General features: G+C 38.6%; 1 protein-coding gene and 1 pseudogene across 1 annotated transcript; one reads left to right on the forward strand and one right to left on the reverse strand.

Annotated features, from left to right (window-relative positions):
• The window catches only part of LOC121402038, a 43,367-nt pseudogene extending 38,489 nt beyond the window's left edge, over positions 1 to 4,878 (forward strand).
• Positions 4,879 to 6,100: 1,222 nt separating this feature from the next.
• On the reverse strand, positions 6,101 to 27,622 carry LOC108713093 (ADP-ribosylation factor-like protein 8B-A). Its single transcript, XM_018255842.2, has 7 exons — positions 27,340 to 27,622; positions 26,854 to 26,934; positions 21,229 to 21,302; positions 19,775 to 19,868; positions 11,935 to 12,002; positions 11,061 to 11,131; positions 6,101 to 9,255 (listed from the first exon to the last, which is right to left on the reverse strand). The coding sequence occupies exons 1-7, from the start codon at positions 27,460 to 27,462 to the stop codon at positions 9,206 to 9,208; spliced, it is 561 nt and encodes a 186-aa protein (XP_018111331.1). The 5' UTR covers positions 27,463 to 27,622; the 3' UTR covers positions 6,101 to 9,205.
• Between the last annotated feature and the right edge of the window lie 72 nt (positions 27,623 to 27,694).

Genomic DNA, 27,694 nt, shown 5'->3' on the forward strand with positions numbered 1-27,694 from the left:
TGATAGTAGATTTAAGGTATAGAGATCCAAATTACAGAATGATCACTTATCTGAAAAACCCCAGGTTCCCAGAATCCTGGATAACAGGTCTCTTACCTGTACAGTATATTCAGCTTTAACTGCATGCTGTTAGTTCAGCTTGTGTCCTGTAAGGCTTTAAAGGAAAACTATACCCCTAAAACTAATACTTAAGCAACAGATTAAAGTCAAATTAGTGGCATATTAAAGATTATTATCAAACTGGTATATCTGGTATATATATTTAAATTGTCCATTTACATCTCTTGCCTTGAACCACCATTTGTGATGGTCTCTGTGCTGCCTCAGAGATCACCTGACCAGAAAAACTACAACTCTAACTGTAAAAGGAAGAAGTGGTTAAGCAAAAGGCAGAACTCTGTCTGTGAATTGGCTCATGAACTAACATGTATGGTTTGTTTGCTTTGTTTGTGTGCACCATGAATCTTAGGATCTTAGCATGAATCTTAGGATCTAAAAAAAAGTATATTATTATGAAAATGGTTTGTTCAGATAAATTAGGGTTTTACATATGAGATGTTTTATGCCATATATTTTTTTTAGTAACCTACATTGTTTGGAAGGTTTAGTTTTCCTTTAATCATTAAGGACATGTAAAGCAGGCCCGGACTGGCAATCTGTGGGTTCTGGCACATGACAGAGGGGCTGCTGTAAGATGCAATAGAAAGTGACCATTAAGTGGGCTGGTGGGGCTGTTTGGGCCTCTGTGTACTAGGAATGCCTGGGCCTATTTTGAATCCTATTCCGGTCCTGATGTAAAGCCTACATTTTCCTACCATGTATATAAGTTGGGCACATCTTCTCCACTCAAATGGCATTACTTGTACTGCATATATCCCATCCGTTTGCCAGTGTCATTTCTTAAAACAAATAGCAGCTTTCAGCCATTTTCCCCTCTGACACATCATCAGTGCATTTACTGTATAGCTGCAAACATCACAAATGCAATGTAAAGTTCATGCAAATAAAGAATGCAGGCTAACAAAGGCAGAATTTACTATGATGACAAGTCCTGTTTGGATTGAGCACTGCAATGGTTACTCTGAGCTCAGGAGAGGGGATTAGGATTTAAAAATAGGAGCAGACAGAGCAGTTTTTGTATGGGAACCAGCAATGTTATCTCTTCATTGGCTGTTAGACTAGAGGGTGTGTTTATCAATCTGAGTTGAGAGGAACTGAGCATGCTCATAAGCCAACAGCCAAAGGAAATTCCAGAGGGAGAGGACTGAGTGAGTTAGAGGATCAGAAGGAATCTTAAGTGATTAAGGGGATGCTGCAGCTTTACTATTAACCTTTGAACAACCAGAGTGGCAGGTATTTAGAGATTTTAAGAGGCTCTTCAGTGATTAAATTGTTGCGTGGGGGGTTTACCAATAATAAGCTGTAGACTGGTGGCAGACAGAGATTTGTCGCCTGCAGTAAATCTGCACCACTGGAGGAAACAACTCTCTCAAAAATACCATCTTCTTAGCCAACATTTGTATCAGCACAAGTAAATCACATCACTCAAGGCAATATAGCTTAATTGTAGGAAAATGCAATAATGCAATAAAGATGGTCTTCATCTTTAAACCAAACAGGAATTTACACGTAATAGTCCCTGTGGAAAAAAATGTATAATGTATAAGAAGTATTACAATTCTTAATGAACAGGATGCTCATTAATGAAAAGGGTCCTCCTGCAGGAGCCAAAACATTGGTGAAATTTATAAGATAAAGCACTTATACAGATATTGGAATCAGGACCACCTTTATTGTATGTATTATACCTTTTGGTTCTTGGCACCCAGCTTTCAAGGGAGTGAGTTTCAGATTTTCATGAATAATTTGGGGATTTTGACTACAAAAGAGATATATCTAAATACTGAACTAAATCAGACCTGTGAGCCCCAATTTGTATATTAATATTTGAACAAAATAGAAAAACAAATTGGAATCATCTGTAACAAACAAATATATTGCTTTCAGCTATTCAGAGCTATAAATTCATACAACTTTGATAGGTTTAGGTTTCTTTCAGATGTACACTATGGGGCCTGTGTAAAAAGCTGTGTAAAATAAGTGGTGAATTTATTGTGTGTATTATTTTACACCACCTGAACACTGCCATTATATTATAACACTACAGACCTTGCAGAATTTGTCAGTGGGAAAAATCGAGTTCAGACGGAAGTCACTTGGAAAATAAATGTGTAACAAAACTGCAAATGATGAACCCTACACAGGGGTACCTGGTTGCTGAGATGACTGGTGATGTGTGGTGTATTTTTTTTATTATTCTTTTTACACAGCACTATTAATAGGCACATACATCTTTCTACACATCTAGGTTTCCCTGTTATGAATGGAAAATGTTCTGTCTAAGGCAGATGTTGCCTCTGTCAGGTGGACATTGACTGAAAATTGTGAGGTAAGTGTTCCCCAAGTAATAGTAGAGAAAAATAGTCACCCTTAAACTGAGTCACACGCCCCCTCTAGGGATCTTATCACTATCTTACTCTCTGCATATATACCTTCACTGTAACTAGAACCTATAGGGCTATACATTAGTGATTTATTGCACCTTACAGTTCAGGAAAGACACAAAAAAAAAAGTTGCTTCTCGGGAGTGCCTGCTTTCATGATGTACTACTAAACATCCTAGGCACCTGTAGGTTCATGTAGGTACAGGTCACAGTGACCCATAATTTATCGGGAGCAGTCACCTTTTTCCTGCCATGTCAGATGATAGTGGAGACACATGTGTGGTGCATAATATACATGCCTACTATTTCAATGGCTACACAGGGCTGGGGGTCATTGTTGGGGAACTCTCTGGACTTAATGGCCTCTACATCTGCCCTGAGCCGTGCTCATAGTGACATACAGGAGGAAAACTGCTGCCAGGCCAAGATTTGTGGAAAGGCCAACAAGGCCCGGGCCTAGGGTGGCAGGATTTGAGAGGGTGGCATGCTGGCCAATCAGACCCACATTGGTTAAGAAACACTAGGGATGTGCAGCAGATACAATAGTTTTTTTAATTTCCCGTGAGCCAGTCCCCAATGGATGATAATTTGAGGAATAAAAGGAAGGAGATGGGGGAAACGAACGAGAGCAGGCCTAGGGGCGGCCGCTATGTAAATCCGGCCCTAACTGCTGCCCATTACAAGCAGCTGCCTCAGTATAATGTGGCACCTTGAAAATAGTGAGCAGTAAAAAAGCCATTGTGCAGCAATCCATTTGCTAATTTGGTTAGCCTGATGAACAATTGTTGAGCCTTAGTGTGGCTTTGTACAAACCTTAACCTCCACCTCTTTTTGTCTCCTGTTTGAAAAGTTTGGGCTACAGGAGGGTCCCTCATGTCTGCATGATGAGGAGATAATAATAATAGGTGTGGGCTGCAGACACTTCTACTCTGACTACTGTGCAGCGACTGCCAACATGGATGAAGCTGTATTTCTATGGCATGCACGGCCTGAGCCTGGATGTGCTGAGCTCCTGTACCTGGCTCTTCCCTCACAGCCAGGACTACAAGCTGCTGGGCTTCTCCTCGCCGTCCCACTGCCTGCTGCATGCCTTCACCCACTTGGCGTGCCTGAGAAGATCTACCTGCAAAGGAAGAGCTTCCCGCACAGCTCCCTGGCTTTCCACTTTGTCTTCAACCCGTCTGTGGCCGCTGGCCTGCACATTCTCCTGCGCAAGACTCTGCTCCACGAGCGGCAACTTAGTGCCCTTGAGCTAGGGTTGCTACCCGGCCAGTATTTTACCTGCCTAGACGGTAAAACACCTGCCAAGGCCATGGCCGGTATTATAAATTTACCGGGAATGTAGTTGCCAGTAATTTGTAATACCCTTAAAAAAAAAAAAAACCCCTTGGCCTGCCCCCAATTCGCTCAGAACTTCCCTTTTTTTCAGTCTTCTGGACATCGCACAATGTTGCTCCGCCCCCTTTTCCATTACGGTGCGTGGCTCTGCCCCTTTTTGCATCACAGACAGCCCCTTTTTGTGCCCGCCCCCACACTGGCCAGTATTTTTTTTTTTTAGGAAAAGGTGGCAACCCTACCTGGAGCTGGCACTGCAGTATGAACTGGCAGTCTATCACTCTCATGTGTTTCTCTGCTGCTTCCTGCAGCTCAATTACTGCCCGGGCTGGGAACCGCGACTGGATAAGAGAGATGGCTTCATTCCAGCCATCACAGGCTGCCACTCGTACTAAGCTTCATCTTCATGGAATGCACAGGTTATTAGACTTAGTCTTTTTCACATCCATGTCTAATGCCCTGGAGAGACTGGAGAGCGCTCTGAGCGGGTATACATCCCTGTGGTCTTCCTTCGTCTACAGCAGCTGCAGCCTAGTGGTGGAAAAGTTCTATCTGTACCCAGTGTCGGACTGGCCCACCGGGATACAAGGAAAACTCCCGGTGTGCCCAGGTGTCAATTGGCCTTCTTGCTTCTAATCCATTTGGCCTATTTCATGGTCATTCCCTATTTCTTTATGGAGCTTAATAATGGAAGAATAGAGTATAGTATGTAGAGATAAAAGACTAGGAGAAAAAAAGGTTGAATGAGGAGAGGAGGAATAATAGTTTGGAAAGTGGGCCCACGGCCTAAGGGTTTCTGGTGGGCCCCTGGCATCCCAGTCCGACACTGTCTGTACCTGAGCTTCAGCCAGGGCTGGGCGGCCTGGCAGTTGCTGCCGATTTAGATCGCCTTCGCGTACACCTGGGAGTTCGACTGGGGCTGAGCTCATTCAATGCCTGCTCCTGAGACTAATCGTACTATCTAATAACCCTCATGTATTTGCCTGAATGGGTTTTCCTTAGTTTCTACCAGGATGTGCTCTCCAAGGTGCTGCTGTGAGCACGATATACATAAACAGTTGCTGGGATCCCTTGTCCCTTGCAGACAGTAGTGCTGATGGGGCAATAACAGGCACGGCTGTGTGACTGGCAGAGAACATGCGATGGGGCTGCTGTCTAGGGTACAGCCCCAGCTGTTTTTTAGCTACTGAACGCTGTTGAGGACGCTGGGAGCAGAGCTTATCGGCCTGTGCGTGGGGCCCTCCAATGGGCTTCCCTGATTGGTATCGGCCTTAAAGTTGTCTGAACATGAATGGGGCAGGGTAAAAATCCTGTTGGATCGCACCAGCATCTTCTCGTGGGAGGGTTAGCACCTGGCCAGTATTTTACCAGCCTGGCCAGTAAAAATGATGATTGATCCCAATGTTATTAATAGGGAAAAAATAAATATATAGGAAGGCCGGTATTTTTTCAGAAAAGAAATGTGGGCATATCGGGGAAGAGATCCACTCACTTGCCGAAATCGACAAATGAGCAGATCTTTACGCGTATGGCCACCGTTAGTAGCATGAGCAGGTCAAAAGTCAGATTTCTCAAATAGATTACAGGTGTAAAGAATTTAGTAATAGGTGAAGCTAGTAAACAGCTGAAGATATCAGAGTAAGCTCAGTAGCACAGTGTATGAGAAGTAAAGAATATAGTTGTGTGTGGAAGTGAAAATAATACATGGGAGACTTTGGAGGCAGCTATAGAATCAAAAGAATTATGGCAAGAAGAGAGCAAGAATCTTGTTTGTGAATTCCAGGGATGACTTTAACATAGTTGGCATCTATATATTGCAATATATTAGGGATGCACCAAATCCGCTATTTTGGATTCGGCGGAACCCCCGAATCCTTTGTGAAAAAATTCGGACGAATACCGAACCCCAATCCAAATTTGCATATGCAAATTAGGGGTGGGAAGGGTAAAACATTCTTCACTTTCTTGTTTTGTGAGAAAAAGTCACGCGATTTCCCTCTCCACCCATAATTTGCATATGCAAATTAGGATTCAGATACGGTTCGGCCGAATCCTGCTGAAAAAGGCCAAATCCCGAACCAAATCCTGGATTCAGTGCATCCCTACAATATATGGACAAACAATATATGGACAAACAATATATGGACAAACAATATATGGACAAACAATGTCTACTTTGTTTAAAGGGGAGGGCATTTTTAGTAGCTTAATGTACAAAATGTCCTTAATCTCCTACATATATTGCTAATATGGCCAGGACATCAAGCTGGAAGAACAGTTTAATTATTAATACACATTTATAAAACTCCAAGATATTCCTTCGCCTTGTACAAGTGGGTGTATCCAATAAACATTCAAAGCAACCAATACAAGAGGTAAAGCAGCACTGACACTTTGGTGTACTTGCATACCATTATGTTGCAAGTTGCATGCTTACTGCAAGGCAACACAATTGTGAAATCATACAATATTCTGTATTGACAAAAATAAAAGCCACACCATTTCTTTTCTGTTTTGTTGCAATGTTTTTACATAGACTTATGCATAGAAAAAACAATATTTTATATATTTGTAAAGCTTACAATGTTAAGTGGAATACGCTACCAATAGATCATGTATCACACAATAAGGCCATTTTTTTCTCGTACAGAGCTCATTAAAATTGATGCACTAATTATGACCAGGGCAATGATGAATAATGTTGCTCTGTTCAATAAAATACATAATTTTGCCATTCCATATAGTTGTCTTTAGCATTACCCCATAGATTCATGTTTAACACAAGAGAACAAGCAGAATGCAGGGAATGAGCGCTTTAAATGCGAACACTTTGAAGAACAAGGAAACCAGCTATAGTCCTCGTGGGCCAACTCAAAAATAAGAATATGGCTGCTTAGATACAAAGACAAAATCCAAAACAGTAACGGTTGTGACTAGAGGGCAATGTTTAACTTATTAATAACTACAAAAGCAAAGTCATCAGCCATGTGACAATTATACTTCAGAGATACTTAATAATTTACTTAATAATTTATAATCAGAGAATAAAGGGTTGGTGTGTGCTCACTGTAATCAGTAGTTGTTGCTAGACAATGCCTTAATGTAGCACGCATATTGCCAGCAACATCAACAGGTAAAAAAAAGCCCTACTTAAGAAGTATACTAATTGAGTAAGCATAATTCCTACTTCCATATAAAATGCATAGAACAGGCCATAAAGTGCTTTCATAACAGTGGTAAAAGATTTTGAGCAGGTGTGAGTAAGCATTTATACTTTATAGGGGATCTAAAAAAAATTATGAAAACGTACTTAGTATTTGTCTAAGCACTTTTGACTTTACAGTTGTAACAGTATGAGATTTATACTACTAGGTAGGCTTCAGCTCATCAGCTATCTTTGAAGGCATAGAGTTTCAGTGAGCCTAATTGACTATGCACTTCTCAAACTGCCAAAAATAGAAAAGAATGTAAACTGCAAAAGTGCTCAGAGAAACATGAATAAGTTTAAAACAATAAATTTTTGGGTTGAGATTCCCTGTAAGATATTAATTTAAAATGTTTGAGATTTGTTTACGTCTCCTACTTAACATATTATTTAATTAATTATAGCCTCAAAATGCATCAGTAAGGCTTTTTGTTAAGTAACTGGAATGTGGATGTTAAATCCTTTAGCTAGCAGAATGACTTAAAGGTGATTTCAAAATCCCAAAAAAGAATTCTGCATAATATTTTAATGGTTTGGGGTATATGAGCAAGCCGAAAAAAAAGAATCCTCCAATTCACATTCATTATATATTTTAATGGATTTGGGTATATGGGCAATTTTTTAGACTGAATAGCTGGCTTTTGGCTTAAATGGGAGAATGCAACCTAGGTTGACTGAATCCAGGAAGTGCATAGACAACTCTTGACCTTCAAAGAGAGTTAGACCTGCTAGGCATCAACAGCTGTCAAAAATTGCTAATATTTCAAAAACCACTTAAAACAGAAAATGGATGTAAATTGTAAACGTGTTTAAGGGCTGATTTTAAAACTTTTACAATTCATATTATGCGATTTAGATTGTCCTTTAAAGTCTGCAAAATCCCTCACTTTCAACAAGGAAGACGAGGAAGGGATTGAATGCCAGCCATAGGGTGTAGGGGTGCAAATTATTAGCTTCCGCTCACATAAGGAACTGTGCATATTCGTGGAGATGTTATTAATGTAACCTTTATAGACTTATTCTTGTGTGTAGGTTGTCATTGTGGTTTTTCTTTTTAAGGCAGTCCAATATACTCGAGAGTCTTACTAAAACCTCAGTGTAATTTTGCATAGGGTGTGGGTTAATTTTAAATGGAAAAAGAAAATCTTTAAAGTGCTTTTTAAATTAGTTAAAACAATCAGACAACCTTTGTCAGATGTCTTTTATGGAAACTAACAGCTGTCTTTTGCAATACTTAAGATGTCCCCATCTCTGTAAGCAGGGTAATGGATTATATGTGAAGTTCAGAACATTTTCAAATAATTATTTGACAAATATTTTTATACTAGAGAAATTAAAGGCTTACCATAAAGTGCCATAGTTCAAAATGTATAGATTTCATTCTTTACTTAAAAAGCATCTTAAAAGATTTAAATTTAGGTAAGGATGACAAAAAAACCTGAAAGAGAAAAAAATGGAAAGCCCCATACTCAGCTTACTAATGTTAAAGTAATTAAAAGAAAAAAAATAAACGACTGCAAGTATACTGATACATTAAGATAATACCTTCGCAAACCAACAACATTTTGTAAGGAATACATTCAATTCAAAGTATATGGACAGCGTTTTCTCTTATATTTACAGCAAATGAACTAAAAATATTGAAGACAAAATATGTACATGTTCAAGTTTTTATGGAATAATTCATCTAAACATTATCTTTATACCTTACTATGTTGTTAACACAATTTTAAAAAGTAGATTTGGTATAGTATAAAGGGGAGTAGACTGTAATATTCTTCTTTAAATCTGCTTGTACAGCAAAAGGAAAATGGCATATGATTCAAATCCACTCAAAAGAAATTCAGTGGCTTTTTTTGTAATAAGAGAAAACCAGTCTGTACCGCACAAGACCTTTTCACAGAAAGATAACCATATAGGGGAACCTCATATGTTCTTTACTTTGGGATGCAATATAAAGGTTCTTGAAATACAGTTTTAAAAGATATACCACCAACCTCTGATTTCCTATTGAAAAACAAAAGAAATCAAAACTGGCAGTTTGCATGAATGGCTTCAAAAAAATGTGAATCTGAGTAGTGACTTCCTTCTTTCCCTTTACCGCCAGCATATAATAGGCAGAATCTAATGAGGCCGGGAAAGAAGATTCGGCAGTGCATTCTTAGTAGTGTCTTGACTTGGAATGCTGAATTAGCCACTGCAGTGTTATGTCTGAAACAAAGAAACAGGAGTTAAAACATAATGAAGGAACAAAGCGTGAACATCAAGGGGCAGATTTATCAAGGGTCGAATTTTGAAGTGCAAAAAACTTCGAAATTCGACCATCGATTAGGCTAGTTCGACAATCGAAGACGAATTCGTAGGATTTTGAAGATCATACTACGATTTAATCGTACGATTTCACTTTGACTTCTAAAAACGTAGCCAAATGTTGGCTTTAGGTTCTAGGAGGTCCCCATAGGCTAACATAGCAATTTGGCAGGTTTAAGGTGGCGAAGTCTCGAAGTCTAAGTTTTTTTAAAGAGACAGTACTTCGATTATCGAATGGTCGAAGCATTTTCACTTCGAATCAAAGTCGAATTAGGCCTATTTGATGGTCGATGTACCCAAAAATTACTTCGAAATTCGAAGTTTTTCAATTCGAATATTCACTTCGAATTCACTTCGACCCTTAGTAAATGTGCCCCCAAATGTAGAAGGTAGATATCGGCTGCATTAAAAAACTAACAATTTTCTGTACTCCAGTTGCTAGTCAAGATCAGCAATAGAGTCAACTATTATCAAGCATGACAAGAAAGATGGTGGCACTTTGTAATTGTATTGTGCTCCAATGCATTTCAATGCGTGACCATAGCTGAATATAGACATACATCTAAAATGCAAACAGTGTAGCTGCAGCATGAACAAATATAGATGCATCAAATAAAAATCTATTGTGACTTTCTGTACCAGATTTTCAGGTCCTGGAATAGTCTGTTTTCATCCGGGTGGAGGTCAATAAAAAAAAAAAAAATCTTCCATCCCGGTGAAGTTAGAATCAGATTTCAGGTGAGACTTTACTTTGGTTTATGTCGTTTCAGGTCAGAATTAGGGTAGGGTAGCAGATTTTAATGGGGATAAAGCAGGTAGGCAGTTCTGTTTTGAATTACAAGAGCCACGCAAAAACTCTAGTTTAAAGAGCACCCAAAGTCAAGTTCTCTTCCAGTACTTAGACTATCTGCCATTCTCTGTTGGGTACTTATAGGAATCTTCCCATTATCTGTATATGCTCCTTACTGCAAAACATATACGCAATATAGATAGGCAAGACAAAAGTATTTGGCGAGTTCAGCTAAGTGAAGCTGCTCTGTCTTTCTTGATCCAGTATATCATGGGAATTTTAGGAGAAAAATCACAGTAGAAGACACAGAATACAGGAATAATAAATTAAAGATGGCCAATTACACAGACATAAAAAGTTGTATAATAAAAGCTCTTTTTAAAGTTAACAAAAAACCCAAACTATCTTTCTATTAGAACACATGCATATAGATATTTAAAAATCTCAGCTGTCAGTCTTATATTGCCTGTTCCACATTTAGACCTCCGGCATAGAGGGGGGGGGGGGGTAAAAAAATTACTTATACTTTCCACTTTTTAGATTCAACTGCACTTCTCATATTCCCCTCCCTCCTTATAGTCTAGGATTGTGTAGCCGGTGCAGGGGGTATGAGCACCAGGTCCCCCATTTTGGCACAAACGATATTATGTGTTAATAAGAGTGTTTACAAAATGACACCTGCTTGTTGGCTGTAATTTGTGTCTTCCCAAGATTTAATTAAACAAATGTAAATAATATATTTAGTGTAACTTTATTTTGATTGATAAAAACATGTTTTGGAATTATTTCTTAGGGTGGCAGGTCCCCGTAAATGAAAAAGCAACCTGCAATGCAATGATCTGAGGAATAATGGCATTAATAGAGGTGTTTGCAGTATTACTGCTGGGGTAACTAACCTGCTTCACAGTACACTTACCTATGTTATCTTTTTCTTTACAGGAAATGGAATAGCAACAGATTTCCCGATCTTGAATAGCAGAAAGGTTACTAGAAAAACATAGGCGTGATTACATAAATATATATATATATATATATATATATATATTTTATTTATTACAGGGATAATTTAATTTACTGTAAATTCTGCTTTTACAAATAACCGTTCAACCCATTAAAATGTTTACGGGATTTTTAAAGGAAAGTTCTTTAGAATTACATTTTTTTTTTCATTATGGGAAAAAAAATTTTTTAACTGAGCCCAGACAAAATAACAGAAATACAAACAATATATTCATATCAAAAACCACCAGCAACCCTGTCCTTCATTAAAGTTTCAGTCCTTGTTAGAATGCGATCATACAGATCCATGAAAACAAAAATAGCAGGTACTCTAAAAAAAAAAAAAACTATACAAAAATAAAATTACTAAATAAAAAAAATATTTCCCAATATGTTTTGGCCTCCACATGCCATTGACAGAGGCACAAAATATAGGCCTGTATAATTTTCAGAGTGCCCTGCTAATTTTGTTTTACTCCTTCAGTTACGAATATCCAGACAACATGCTTTGCAGTGGGCACCTACTACTGTATATTGCAAAGTTTTACTTTAGACTGCTGTTTTGGAAACCTCATGATATACTGGAGGCATTATGTGGGACAGTGTTTGTATCACTCAATGCGCCTCTTATGTAAAATAGCCTGATAAAACTCAGGTTATATCCTGGGATGGGATGTCCATTAGATTTGCTAGTAATTGGTCAATATATTTTGTACGGACAGATTTGAAAGCTTCTAGCAATCTGTGTACCACTAATACCATAATAATATACAGAATACCAGCTTACTTACAGTTTTTCAATGAGCTGTTTTTCATCCAATGCATTTGGAAGATCTCTCTTGTTTCCAAGTACTAATACCTAACATACAAGAAAAACAGGACAGTTTAATGAAAATCTTTTGGGTACAGTGAAAAAATAATGTAAACAAACGATCTCTTTTGAACAAATACAAATATACAAACATTCAGACTGGCCTATTCACTACTTCACTGAATTTAATTTGAGTCAAATTTAATGTGACAAAATATGATGATTCTAATAAATGTGGAAAACTGCTGGCAAATGCGCTTAAACAACAGTTAGCGAAAAATTACATCCCCAAAATTAAAACTACTGCGGGGAACCTCGCATTCACTAATGAAAAAATTGCGGAAGAGTTTGTTCAATACTTCACGAAAGTGTATCAGATCGCTCCAACCCACACTACTGATGATGTTTCTTTCCACGCTACTGCCTCCCAGTTCCTAGACCAACACAACTTGCCTAAAATCCCGGAAAATATGGAAGCACAACTTGAATCAGACATCACGCCTGCAGAAATACTAAGTGCCATCTCCACAACTCCTATTGGTAAAAGCCCGGGACCAGACGGGTTCCCGATGTCTTATTACAAAGAATTCCAGCACCTGCTCTCCCCACACTTATGCAAGGCTTTCAATGATATACAGGCGGAAGCTAAGTTCTCACCCCAGTCTCTTGAAGCACAGATAACCCTCTTACTGAAACCCAATAAAGACCCGACAGACCCCGGCAGTTACCTCCCAATCTCGCTGATCAATAACGATGCGAAACTATTAGCCAAAATCATAATGAAACGAATACAACAAATTCTCGAGCACCTGATCGACCCGGAACAAGTTGGCTTTGTACCTAATAGAGAGGCGAGAGATAATACAAATAGGTTAATCAATATCCTACACTACGCACAAACTAGGTCCCGGCAAATGCTTCTTCTCTCGACGGACGCAGAAAAAGCCTTCGACCGGGTGAACTGGAAGTTTATGTTCCAATGCTTACAGAAATATGGTTTTGGTCCAAGATTGCTAAAGTGGATCCAAGCTTTATACCATAATCCCACTGCTAAAGTGAAAATTAATAACCTTCTATCAAACCCCATAGCCATCAGAAATGGCACCAGACAAGGCTGCCCTCTATCTCCCACGCTATTCGTATTGACACTCGAACCACTTTTAATCGCCATACGAAATAATCCAGACATTGGAGGAGTCCAAGCCGGAGGCAGACACCACAAAACGGCGGCGTATGCTGACGATTTATTATTCTTTGTCACCAACCCAATTATCACAATACCAAATCTAACCAACACCTTAACCCAATTTGGAAAAGTCAGCAACTTCAAAATCAATCAAAAGAAGTCCCAGGCCCTCAACATTTCAATACCACAACGCACGATACAAGGGATGTCCCAGAATTTCCCATACAAGTGGGCTTCGTCTACCATCACTTACCTGGGCCTTATTATGTCAAAGGATCACACCACATGGGGAGAGTTGAATTGTACCAATCTATACAAAAAAATAGAATCAGATTTGAAGAGATGGAGATCCAACACACTCTCATGGTTCGGCCGTATGAATGTAGTGAAGATGAACGTGCTTCCCAGATTGCTATATCTATTTCAAGCCCTCCCGGTCCAATACTCGAACAACTGGCTGAACAAATTTCAGACAGCAATCACCAGATTCATCTGGCTTGACAAATCACCCCGATTACGCAAACAGATACTAACTAGGCCTAGGTCCTCCGGCGGAGTCTCCTTCCCAGACATTCACCGCTACTATAAGTCAGCCATTCTCAACAGGATAGTTGACTGGTCACACCACCTGGACAACAAATTATGGATCGAAATAGAACAGCAAGAGACCTCAACTCACCTGCTCCATATCCCATGGATAAATAAGAACCATAGACGGCTCTTCACCAGAAAACACCCCCTGTTACATCACACGCTTGAAACATGGGACAGCATCCAACAAACACAGGGCATGACGAAGGCTCCCTCACCTCTGTTGCCTATTACAAATAACCCAGACTTCCCGCCTGCATTAAACAGAGAAGAATACAAACCGTGGCTCGTAGATGATCAGCTACAAATGATTCACCTCGTGGATAAAGGCACCATGGTCACCAGGGAGAAGTTGGACCAGCGATGTTCTTTTACCCCACGTATGCATCTCCAATACAGTCAGCTTAAACATTTTTATTGTACACTAGGAGGTGACAGGGTCTTTGGCAGAAAACTCACGAAATTTGAACAGCTGTGCAACAGCGCTACTCCTCCGAGACATACCCTATCTGCAATTTATAAGGCTGCCACAGGCGAGCACAACATCATGGAACTACCGTTTATTAACACCTGGTCTAAAGACCTGAACATAAACCTGACAGAGGAAGAAACAATAGACATGATACGTACTCTATCGTCCAGCTCCAGGTGCAATAGGATTCAAGAGTTGAATTACAAAATTTTGACCAAATGGTACTACACGCCACAGAAGCTCCATAAAATATACCCTAACACAACAAACATCTGTTGGAGATGCAGAAGTGATGTAGGCTCTTTGCTCCACATCTTTTGGTCTTGTCCCATGATCAAGCCTTACTGGGACTCGGTCCTCCAGGTGTGTCAAAATGTAGCTGGGGACAGAAACCTAAACGATCCAGCCTACGCCTTACTATTTCGCATATCCACGGAAGACAAGTTTCATTTTCATAACTCAGCCCTTCCGCACCTGCTGAACGCCGCAAAACTACTGATACCCAGATATTGGAAAAATCAGCAAATACCAACACTCCGAGAATGGTTGCTGAAGATAGAGGAGATCCAACAATTTGAAGAACGATCAACACACACTGACAAACAGGCCAGAAACTATACCGCGCAATGGTTCACTTGGGTCGTATTCAAAGGAAGTCAAGAATATTCTCAGCTGATAGCATGACAAACCAGACCTACCAAGAGGTTGTCTCATGTGACAAACAACTGCTTCCCCCACCCCATCCTCCGCATACCCCCGCACACACTTCCACACTATGACACAGTCAGTAGGGGACGCATAGACACCAGGAAAAGCGCATGAATATACTGCATGATGTTGATGTCTTATATCCTGTGTAACATACTTTCTGCAATGTTAATTCATGATAGTAATCCCCTGTTCTTGTATGAAATCTTAATAAAAGATATTTGAAAAAAAAAAAAAAAAAAAAAAATATGATGATGATTCTCTGTTCTATTGTAATATATATTACTAATTTATTGAAGTAACCAATTTTGAGATTTATAATATTTTTTAAATTTTTTTAATATATTTATAAGTGGCATGCTTCCTTGGTTCTAAATACATATTGTCTGGTTTTTTCCTATGATAGGGTTAATGGTTTTACAAGAGGTGTGGTTTCTTGTCTTTTAAAATGTTCCCATGGATGGAAACAATTTAGCTTTTTGAGGAAGTGGCTCGTCCACGAAACGTGCCAAAGCATATTAATTCTACAATGCTCTGTCCTAATATTTTAATGAATTTCCAATAAACAGATGTTTTAAACCTGCTGGTGCTCTGTGCTAGCAAGATTTTATCAATTTAAGGTCCATGTGACTTGGGGAAGGGGGTTTAGTATAGGTTGGTTGTGTTTGACTGGCGGTTTACTTGTCTAATAAAATAATAACAATTTTCAATTTAAAACAAAAAAATGGCCTCAGATATAAAAGTAGTACATAAGCAGAGCATGCCCATTATTGACAAGGCTGTTTTCTTCCATTAGAGAAACACTTTTAATTGTGTCCGTGGCCACTATTGTCTGAAAATGCTCAGCAGAGAATCATTAAATGTGACATTAGCCCACAGGTTAAAAACTCAGGGCTGGGCTTAACCATTGTCAGGTTCAACGTGAACTATTTTGGTGAAGCCAAAGATGAATTGCATTTGACATTGGTTTAACTTCCTTTGTAAGAACAGCAATGCTTGCAGAGTTCAATACAATAAACAATCCTGATGGATCTGCCAAATTCATTTTCCACACTGAAATAAAGCCTGTCTGCAATATAGTTTCATTTTAAAGATGGAACTTTTTTTTATGGTGCTGCACATATCAGTACTCCTTGTTAACACATAACCGAAAACACGCAACAATAAGGCACAACAGTCTAGCTATGGATTATGCAAAGAGTTGGATCATCCAGAATCAGGTCAGTGTGCTAGACTGCACAGCTTAGTACATGTGCAAAGGTTTAGGACCACCTAACCAAAAGCAATATTTGATGCATTTTCATTAGTAGCCTTACTATAGAAGCTTTCCCAGCATGCTGTATGCAGGATGACAAAAATACAGACATTAAAAAAAGCATGCAAAAAGAAATGACTTCTAATTGGTATTCCTGGACAAACATTCACAAGAATACATGAAGAACCTTTAATTGGTATAGATAGAGAAAAAGTTACAAGTTATTATTTCTACATAAGCAAGACGGAAGCAATCCCCAACATGGTATTTTAAGATAAAGTTTACAATTACAACATACAGCTTAAATTAATTAATTTGTCTCCCCATTACTCAGCTGAAAACAGACCTAGTACAGTAACTTAAAGTCCACTACAGATAAAAAGCTGTATAAATGAAACCTGATTTGTTTTTCTTTCAAACATCCATTCAAACTCATTTAAAAGTTTCAGCTGTCAATCATATTGCCTGCTCCTCCTCTATGCCTCAGGCATAGACGCAGGGCAGTCACTTCCTTTCACTTTCCTTACATCTTCTTTCTCTCACAGATTTACTGACTTCTTACATAGGCCCCATATGTAGCAGAATAATCAGCAGCTATTATCTTCCCGTGTATGACTACCTTTACACTATACTGTAAGGCAGTATATATAACTTAACACACAGGTAGACCGGTATGAAGGCTTTGAACTCAATCAGGAGTGGTCTCACACATGGCTGTATGCTCGAGTTACCACAAAAGGAGATAATGTTGGACCCTCTGTGCCCCCTTGATGGCGACTCCGGGTGTCAGCATAATAAAATAATCCCTATGTGTGTGTTTTGTAATCTCAAAACATTTCCTGTAACAGTAAAACCACTATTGCAAAAGCAACTGAATTTTGTGTGAGTTACTCACTAAGCTAAGAACCTACAAAAGACAAGCATACACAAAGCAGAACATCAATCTTTACCTCAAGATTTGCAGCATACTTCTCTGTATTACTAACACTTCTAAACTGCATTCACAAGAGCATAGCAACAACAAACACTTTTATGTAGCTAAAACATTTTTTTAAATTTTACATTATTTATCCAAAAGAATTTTGAGCACCAGCCTATCCAACATCTCATTCCAAAACTATATTAATTGGCTATCCTTTTTGCTGCTATAAGAGCCTCTACTTTTCAGAAAGCATTAACACTACGGGGCCGATTCATTAACTTCGAGTGAAGGATTCGAAGGTAAAAAGCTTCGAATTTCGAAGTTTTTTTGGGCTACTTCGACCACGACTATCGAAGGATTCAAAGTAAAAATCGTTCGACTATTCAACCATTCGATAGTCGAAGTACTGTCTCTTTAAAAAAAAATTCGACCCCTTAGTTCGGCAGCTAAAAGCTACCGAAGTCAATGTTAGCCTATGGGGAAGGTCCCCATAGGCTTTCCTAAGTTTTTTTGATCGAAGGATATTCCTTCGATCGTTGGATTTAAATCCTTCGAATTGTTAGATTAGAAGGATTTAATCGTTCGATCGAAGGAATAATCCTCGTACTATCGATCGTACTATCTGCGCTAAATCCTTCGACTTCGATATTCGAAGTCGAAGGATTTTAGTTCCTAGTCGAATATCGAGGGTTAATTAACCCTCGATATTCGACTCTTGATGAATCGGCCCGTACATGTTGGAACATGGTTGGTAGAATTCCCATATGACAAACATTAGTGAGGTTGGGAAATAAGGTCCGAACACCTGTGGAATGATGTCAGGGCTCTGCACAGATCTTCCACATCAACAAACAAACTCTGTGATGACCTTGATTTTTGCATTGGAGTTTATTTAAGCATTAATTTAAGCATTGACACAAAACAGAGGTACAGTTAGGTCCATAAATATTTGGACAGAGACAACTTTTTTCTAATGTGGGTTCAGTATATTACCACAATACTTTTTCAATGAAACAACTTAGATGCAGTTTAACTGCAGACTTTACCATTACTGCTTATTATATAAAATATTTTACATAACTCTATAAGCATGCACCAAGGTGTGGTGTGGCAGAAATTCAAGCACAACACCATTTTTTTTATTACCACCTACAAATAAAAAGGAGGGGTCAGAACACATGCCATAGGGCTGAAACTGTATTAATGGCACTTGGCAATCATATGATCTACTAAACTTGTGACTTTGTTTGCAGCAGCTTATAAAAAAAAAAAAAAAAACTACAATTTGCCAAATGCTCAGTCTAGTTATTTCTTCAACCTATTACAGCATCAACTGACAAAAGGCTTCATCTAAATAATATCATAAAAGTTATTACGTGTCCTTGACAGTTATAAAATTATTTATTTTCATGTTGGTTTGCTTTGGGTATTTGCTTAAGTTCCCTCTTTCCTGCTCCCTGTGCTAGCTAGCTGTGAAAGGGAAACCTTATGGTGCTGCACATATCAGTACTCCTTGTTAACACATAACCGAAAACACGCAACAATAAGGCACAACAGTCTAGCTATGGATTATGCAAAGAGTTGGATCATCCAGAATCAGGTCAGTGTGCTAGACTGCACATCTTAGTACATGTGCAAAGGTTTAGGACCACCTAACCAAAAGCAATATTTGATGCATTTTGATTAGTAGCCTTCCTATAGAAGCTTTCCCAGCCTGCTTTATGCAGGATGACAAAAATACAGACATTAAAAAAAGCATGCAAAAAGAAATGACTTCTAATTGGTATTCCTGGACAAACATTCACAAGAATACATGAAGAACCTTTAATTGGTATAGATAGAGAAAAAGTTACAAGTTATTATTTCTACATAAGCAAGACGGAAGCAATCCCCAACATGGTATTTTAAGATAAAGTTTACAATTACAACATACAGCTTAAATTAATTTGTCTCCCCATTACTCATCTGAAAACAGACCTAGTACAGTAACTTAAAGTGGACTACAGATAAAAAGCTGTATAATGAAACCCGATTTGTTTTTCTTTCAAACATCCATACATTTTATAAACTCATTTAAAAGTTTCAGCTGTCAATCATATATTGCCTGCTCCTCCTCTATGCCTCAGGCATAGAGGCAGGGCAGTCACTTCCTTTCACTTTCCTTACATTGCTCCTCCCTCCTCGCACACTATAACTGTGTAGGGTACCATGCAAGGGCATGATGTTCCCAATTCTGGCACATGCACAAGATTTTGGGGTGATAAACAACCTGCCTTGTCACAAAGTGGCACCTGCCTGCTTGCAATGATTGTGAATTCCAAGACTGAAGGAAACAAAATTTAAGTAATAAATATAGTGTAAGTAAACTTTATTTTGCTCAACTAACATGATGGAAAAAATGTGGAATTGTTTCTTAGGGTGACAGTTCCACTTTAAGCAATGACAGGAGACAGAGCTGAATACAAAAAGATGACAAAATAGCAGGGTTATTGTTGGGTAGAACGAGAAAATATGACTATTTACCATACAAGTACAATATCTAGTGACATGTTTAGCTTGTTGGATATGCCTGGCCAGCATTATATTACTGAAAGCAAATTGTTCAGTGTAATAAGCTAAAAAATGTTAGCTTTATGGTAATAAAAATGATCATGAAAACAACTATTAAAATAGCTTTCAGACTTACAGGGATTCCATGCAACTGTGGCTTGTCTAGTAAATTGTGCAGTTCATATTTAGATGCTTCCACTTTATCCAAGTCTGCTGCATCAACCATATACCTAAACATAGAAGGAATATTAACTTTATTAATTTGCTAAAAATAAACATATTCTAGCAATTTTGTAAAAATGTATAATAATCTAGAATTATTATATTTTACATCTGGATACACGAGTAAGGGGGCTGGCAACAGAACAATCAGCATTACAATAACAATTTATTTTATAATCACAAGGGTTTTACCCCACTATATTTTTTTCCCAAACTTATCACTGTGGGCAGATCAAATCATCACTGGCTCCAAAAACTTTCACTGGCTAATTACTAGAGATGAGCAAAATTTTTGCCAGATTTCGCCACTATACAATCAAATGGGTGAAAAAAATTGTCCCGCATCAAAAAAATAAATTAATAAATAAATAAAGTAACCCATTGTCTTCGATACCTTTGGTGAATTTTTGCCATTTTGTGAATTTTCGCAAACCAAAACGGGGTAAGATTTGCCCATCACTACTAATGCCATTTAAGTTTGTGGATTTTGGATGCATAAAAAAGGGCATTAATTTAGGGGATGAAAACATAATTATGCCTCTTTATAGGTCGCTGGTAAGGCCTCATCTGGAGCATGCTGTACAGTTTTGGCCTCATGTACTTAAGAGACTGTCAAGGTTGGGGTTTTTTCTCTGGGAAAAAAAAAAAAAAAACGCTTGAGAGAGGAAATGATTACACTTTACACATATAGCAGGGAACCTTTTAACCCATAAAGAGGATTACCACACCAGAGGCCACCCCTTCAAACTAGAGGAAGCAACATAGATGGTTCTTCACAGTGAGGACAGTGAGGTTGTGGAATGCACTGCCGGATGATGTTGTGATGGCTAATTCTGTTAATGCTTTTAATAGTGGCTTGGATGATTTCTTGGCCAAGTATAATATCCAAGGCTATTGTGATAGAAAAATCTATAGTTAGTGTGAGAGAATATATCATTTATGTAACTGTATGGAGGGGTCAGTGGGTGGAAAGCAATTGAAAAAAATCAGTTTATGGTGGAAAAAAATCAGTTTAGTTGAAAACAACTAAACTGGAAAAAAGTGTTCGGAAAGGGAACAACCCCTTTAAAAGGGGAAGTAAAGTCAAAAATAGAATAAGGCTAGAAATGCTGTATTTTGTATACTAAACAAACTTACTGCACTACAAGCCTAATAAAACAAATGATTTATGCCTTTAAAGTTGGCCACAGGGGGTCAACATCTTGTAACTTTGGGAAACATCTTTGTTTATGTCTGTCCAACTACCCCACCACTACTAACTAATCTCCATGGTTAAAGCATGCAAATGACTAACTGTGTAGCTGACATATAGGTCAGTACACTAGAGTAATATGGAAGATGGCATAAAATGCTTGTCTAGATACTTACACGACTGCATTAACACCTCTACAGTAACGTTCCCACATGCTACGAAATCTTGGTTGTCCTCCAATGTCCCAAACCTGAAAGAATTCAGAAAAACAGCTTTTTGTGGCCCTTTCAAATTACTGAAGAGGTAATGAATTTACACTTTATAACAACAGAAATCACGGACAAAAAATAAACAAATAAAGCAATATAGCAGTATTAAACGGATCATCTTGTCACCTACACTTAAAAAGCATGTCATTATTTCATCTTTTTAAAAACAATATTTTGCCGCAAAAAAAGAACTCAATACATACATACAGTGTCTAAGAATGCAGAGTTAAGCTTGTTATACATGCCCAAATTTGGTTAGGATGTTTGGCCAGTTTCAATCTTACTGCCTGACCACTGATGCATGCAAGACCGTGGAACATTTGGACAGACCATTACTTTTGCAGATTATCTGACAATTTTAAAATGCCATCTGCTGATCAAAATCCTCTCCACCTGCTTTATGGCTGTTGCACTGTGGGTTCCACCCAGATGACCAATGTAGGTCACCACTATGGTATTTTTTAATTGAACTCCCATAGCACATCCCTGCTGTAGCAGGGACCAGTGAGACAGATAGCTCAAATTTCAAGAACATGTTTGGGTTTAACCACATCCACTAAGCTGTTCTGTGCTCAAAGGCCACACCTCCCTACTACAGACTAGCATCAGTTGTTACAATCTGTAGCCAAGGGGATGATAACCACCTCCCTTGTTGGAAGTAGCCTTGGTCGAGCAAACTTAATTATCGTATAATTTAGCTGAGTCTTGTCCCACTTCTTGCAGAAGGTTCAGAACACTCATTTAAAGTTTGCTGCACAACATTTTGACAAGCGAATGAAATTCTGGCAGAATATAGTCTGGTCAGATGAGACCAAACTGAACTCTTTGGATGTCATTGCACACACAATGTTTGGAGGAGAAACAACCCAAAAACAACATAGCAACAGTGAAGTTTGGAGGTGGTAACATCACAGTGTGGGGCTGTTTTACAGCATATTGTACTGGCAGACTTCATATAACTGAAGGAAGGATGAATGGAGAAATGAATCGGGACATTATTGATATGAATCTGCTGCCATCTACTAGGATTGCTGAAGATGAAATGAGGGTGGATATTTCAGCAAAAACAATGATCCCAAACTTAATTTACAGATGTATTTGTTTTGAGTTCTATGTTTGGATTACTTTTAACATCTGGTGTAAATTTCATGTCAATAGTCTCATTAGAAATATATTTAGAGAAAAAAATGTACGTGTTCAGTAATTAATTTTCCCCGCTGTATGCATAAGATGAAACAGATATAAAATATGTATTGTTTTATGGTATTTCACAACAACTGGTTTCCAAAGCACTATACTATAAACAGGCATACTTTGGACTGCAAAGTGAGATAATCTTACAGAATTACCATTTCCTATACAAATGTATCCGAGTGCCATCTAGTGGCCATTGATACCAATTCCAGTCTTTATAAATAAATGCTGATGATGCATATTTATTCTGTATATAGTATCAGCAAGTTACACAGTGCTTTACATTGATTTATATCAAACTGGGGCCAAATAGTAATTTAACAACAGAATGAAAATGTGAACAGGACCTGCTAATCCTAGCAGGTATACATAGAATCATGAAAAAATAACATTTATTAAGAAAGATTCTGGCTTGATTGAAGGCAGAAGCTTTGATAAATGTTACCTTTTTGTTACAATTAATTGTATGCCTTTAGATTGTAATCTCAGATTGAGAATCCCACTTGTGCTCTGAAGATCTTTTTTTTTGGGGGGGGGGTCAAAGCTGCAGGATATACTGGAGATGTTTTACCTCAAAGTGGTAGTTCAAAAGAAAACCAAAATGTTAGTGGATCACAGCAGATTGCACAGAAAATTTAAAGAATGAAGGGTGCACAACAGTATAAGGGCTCTTACACAAGGGCGGCTTTTCCTGCGCTCCCCTGCGTTACGCTTTCTTCAGTTGAGCGGCAGGGGAGCGCAGGAGTTGACGCAATCAATTATTATGAAGGGGGCTGTACTCACACAGACGCATTCAGCGCATACATGCATCTGTGCAAGTACAGCCCCCTTCATAATAATTGAGTGAGTCTACTCCTGCGTTCCCCTGCGGCTGAAAGGAAGAAAGCGCAACGCAGGGGAGCGCAGGAAAAAACGCCTTTGTGCAAGAGCCCTTATACTTGTCAGTAGTAATGAATACATTGCATTAGGGTGATCTAATTTATTAAATATATTGAGTTTATGTGATGTATAAATAGTTTTTTTACTAGACAAAGTATAGAGATCCAAACTACGGAAAGTTCCCTGCTCTGGCGAACCCTAGGTCTCAAACATTTTGGATAAAAGGTCCCATACTAGTACCTCAAGAGCAAAAAAAAAAAAAAAATATAGGCACACTTTGCCGATGCAGGTGGCCATACTGCAGCGTCGGATTAAAAAAAAAAAAAAAGTGTACCTTCCATGAGGTCGCTTGGATCAGTCACTGGATCAACTTTGTATTACATCTTTATTTCAGTAAAATAAACATGGCCACACAGGCCAATAAAAGCTGCTGACAGACCAAGTCGGCAGCTTATTGGCCTATGTGTGGGGCCATCCGACGGGCTTTCCCGATTGATATCTGCCCCGGGCAGGGTAAAAAATCCCTTCAGATTGCGGCCGCATCTGTCCATTAAATCCATCCGATCGTGGGCCTGCGATATCGGGGAGAGATCCGCTCGTTTGGCGACATCTCCCTGTGTATGGCAACCTTAACACAATCTCAGTTTTCACTGTACTTTACGCATCACAGTATTATCTGCATGTACTGTACCTTAATAGTTGTATCTCTCCTAAAACTCCTCTTCTCCAGTGTAAAACACTTCAAACTAGCCAGTCTTTATAAGAGAGACTTTCCATTCATTGTATAATCACAGGAACTGTTCTCTCATGCATAACCATACTATGAGCAACAGTGAACCACAACTGACATTGTACCAGTTTGTCCAGTTCCTCCATGAAAGGATGTCACATCATGGATACAATTAATTGTCCTGCATAGTTCTATGCCATCAGCACACACGGATACATCATTATGAGGTCTCCCCCACGTCATGATTAAAACAAGCCAAATTAATTTGCTAATGGGGGGGGGGCTGGGGCAGAGTGCCCCTTTAAGCAGCAGCATGAAAAAGCCCCATTCAAATTCTTACTAGGATAAGATTAATCCTTATTGGAGGCAAAACAATCTTACTGGGTTTAAAGGGCAAGTCAACCCCAAAATAAAAACTTTGCAATATACAATCATTACACATTTTCTATGGTTTTTAATTTATCTGTATATATGTATTGCTATTGAAAGCAGTGTTTGTCTGACCCTTTCTATTCTCTGCCTTGATGGCTAAGACTGTTGATACAATGTAAGACAAGGAAGCTGACTTTGCTGGGGAACCAAGACTTTTGCAACATTGTTAAAAATTTAATACCTGAATATTGGAAAAGTTGCTTAAAATTATGTTTTCTTTTTTAAGGCATTTTTTTCTTTTTGGGTTGACCTGCCCTTTAGTTAATGTTTCAATTATTTTTTTAGTAGACAAAGTTGAGAGATCCAAACTACATATAGATGCCTTATAAAGAAACCCCCAGGTCCCAATCATTCTAGATAACAAGCCAAACAGGAAATAAACAAATTTCAAATAGAGTGGAGGACTTGTGTAGCAGTACAATACACACCCTTTAAGAAGATATAAACACAACATAATTAAACCAAATTAAAAATTAATTAAAAGTCAACAAGCACAAACTTTCAAAGGAAATATATAGTATAACCAGATGCAAAGGTACATGAAAGACAGCAATAAACACCACATTAAATATCTTAAATCTAGTTATTAACTTCTTAAAGTTACATTGGGCACACCTAATATTTCTGACATACCCAGCAAACTATATGGTGCAGTCACATGATTAAACACAAATTATTTTTGTGCTTTTTTTTCAGCTTTCCGTTTAGACGTTCTACAGTTCAGAATTTTAACAACTATCTGATTGCCACTACCCCATTGCTAGACTAGAAGATGAAGAGGAGAGGGTCTAAATAGATAGACAAGCAATTAAAAGTACAAATAATAATAAGATTGGAGCCTCACAGAGCTATAGATTTTTTGGTTGCCAGAGCCAATGACCTCCATTTTAATGCTGGAAAGATGTGGAAGTTTGCTAAGAAGTTTGCTTATTATTTAGTATTTTATATACTTTGGAATATTTGACTTGGTTCTCCGTTTTTATTTTACATAGTTTTTGAATTGTCTGCCTTCCTCTTCTGTTTCTTTCCAGTTTAAACAAATTGGTTGATGTGTGTGTGTGTGGGGGGGGGGTCATTGCCAGAGCAAGGCTAAAGTTTTAAAGGGGTTTCAAACACTTTTTTCAGTTCAGTTGTTTTCAGATAGTTCACCAGAAATGAAGAATTTTTCCAATTACTTTCTATTTTCTATTTGTGACCATTTTTTCTTTTTCTAATATTAACGTGTAACATTAAATTTTTCACCATTTAAAGCAACTCTAGGGGCGGTTGCCGACTCTTTATATTGATGCATTTGATTGATGTTTAACTATCTTTAGTCCTGCTAAGCAGAACCCCAGAGTTTCATTTAAGGCAGCTGTAAGAATTGATTCAATAGTTTCGAATATTCTACAGATGCTGCTGAAAATATATCCACTAATTGTATTAACTAAATATAGCAAATTGTAGCAGTTCAGATGCTCCTGGATCACTGAGATGCCAGACAAACACTAGAGACAGTAACATTAATTTAAACTTAAAATTTTAGGGAAACAGTAAAAAATAAAAGATGGAAAGCAACTGGAAAAAGTCTTTGTTTATGGTGAACAATCTGAAAACAATTGAACCGAAAAAAAAGTGTTTGGAATGTAAACAACCCCTTTAATGTTCCATTTTATTAGCTTTTTTTCTATTCAGATTCCTTGCTATATATCTTCCAGTCTCTGGATCAAAGGTAGACATTGGACCCTAGCAAGTAGTTCGCTAGCCACAACAAAAGGTGAAATGATTCCAAAAACCCACAAAAAAAAAAAAATACTGATTGCCTGTTCCACCAAACAATATTTTCAATTGATTCCCAACTGATCCTCCAGATGACTTATGATCAAGGCTCATCAACAGCTTAGTAGAGTAGCCATCTCCACAGCAGTATCATAGATAATGAAGAAAACTGGAGAGCCTTCCAGTGTGAATAAGTGTAGTTTTTATTGCCGCACTACATGTTTCGGACCTCAAGGGTCCTTCCTCTGGTGCAAGTTACTTGCAGACATATAGACCAGACATATTCTCCGCCATTAAATCTATACTGGGGGGAAAACACTTGTCTGGTTGACACATGGCAGATGGTTTTTCGCTGGAGCAGATAAACCAGAATAGAAAATGCCTTAGATGACATGACTTTTGTGTGAATTGTCTCAGAATATCACCATCTACATCACAAGCTAAATTAAAAGGTTGAACTACCCATTAGGCATCCCTATAAGCAAATACTTAGACAAGCAGTGAAAATGTGACTTGTACAGTGCCAGTGGGACACTTACCTTGATGGTAACGTTTCCTTTGGTAACTTTTCGCATATTGAACCCAACTGTCGGAATCATGTCTTCAGTAAACTGCCCAGACTGCAAAACATTTTATTCCATTTTAGATGGTACTGACTCAAAGGCTTTGAAACTTTTGAACAAAAACAAGTTGTGAAATGTAAAATTCCTGTACAAATAAAACATTTACATGGACGGTGCTCAACACAGCTGCCATAAGAAGGCCTGAAAACTCTTGGAAAACAAGTGTTTCAAACAACCTGTGGCTGAACTACACTGCTACGGCTGAGGCCCGGCATACAGAGTCTGAGGCACGACTGTTGTACTAGAAATAGTGGAAAGGTTGTGGGTGCGAGAGTTGCAGTGAAACATTAGCGGAAGCCTATTCCTAAAACAGGCCCAGCATAAAGCAGGGCAAAGGCCCCCGGAACTGGTTGGTGGCACAGGAATTTATATCTAGAAGCTACTTAGTCTTCAGCCATTTACCGCTATGACGTTGACGAAGGTAGTCTTCCCAGAGTACTGCAGTCCCACCAGGGTGAGCTCCATTTCTTCCTTCCAAAACAGCGACTTGAACCAGTCCAGAAGTTTGTTGATAAGGGCGAGCATGGTGCCACAATTCGGCTGTGAGGTAGGACCGATACCACCCGCCTCAGTCCTCGAGATCTTTCAACCCAGGAACCCAAAAGGCTGCAGACAACTCCGAGGCGGCGGCTGCTGCTGCTGGTCATATGACCCACATGACGTCACTCGTCTCGTACACCGGCAATAAGGAAAGCAAGGAAACACGCGACTCCCATCACGTGATGTGTTTGTTACATTCTGGGTCATATGATGCAAA

This window comes from Xenopus laevis, chromosome 3S (genome assembly GCF_017654675.1).
Source record: "Xenopus laevis strain J_2021 chromosome 3S, Xenopus_laevis_v10.1, whole genome shotgun sequence".
NCBI lineage: Eukaryota > Metazoa > Chordata > Amphibia > Anura > Pipidae > Xenopus > Xenopus laevis.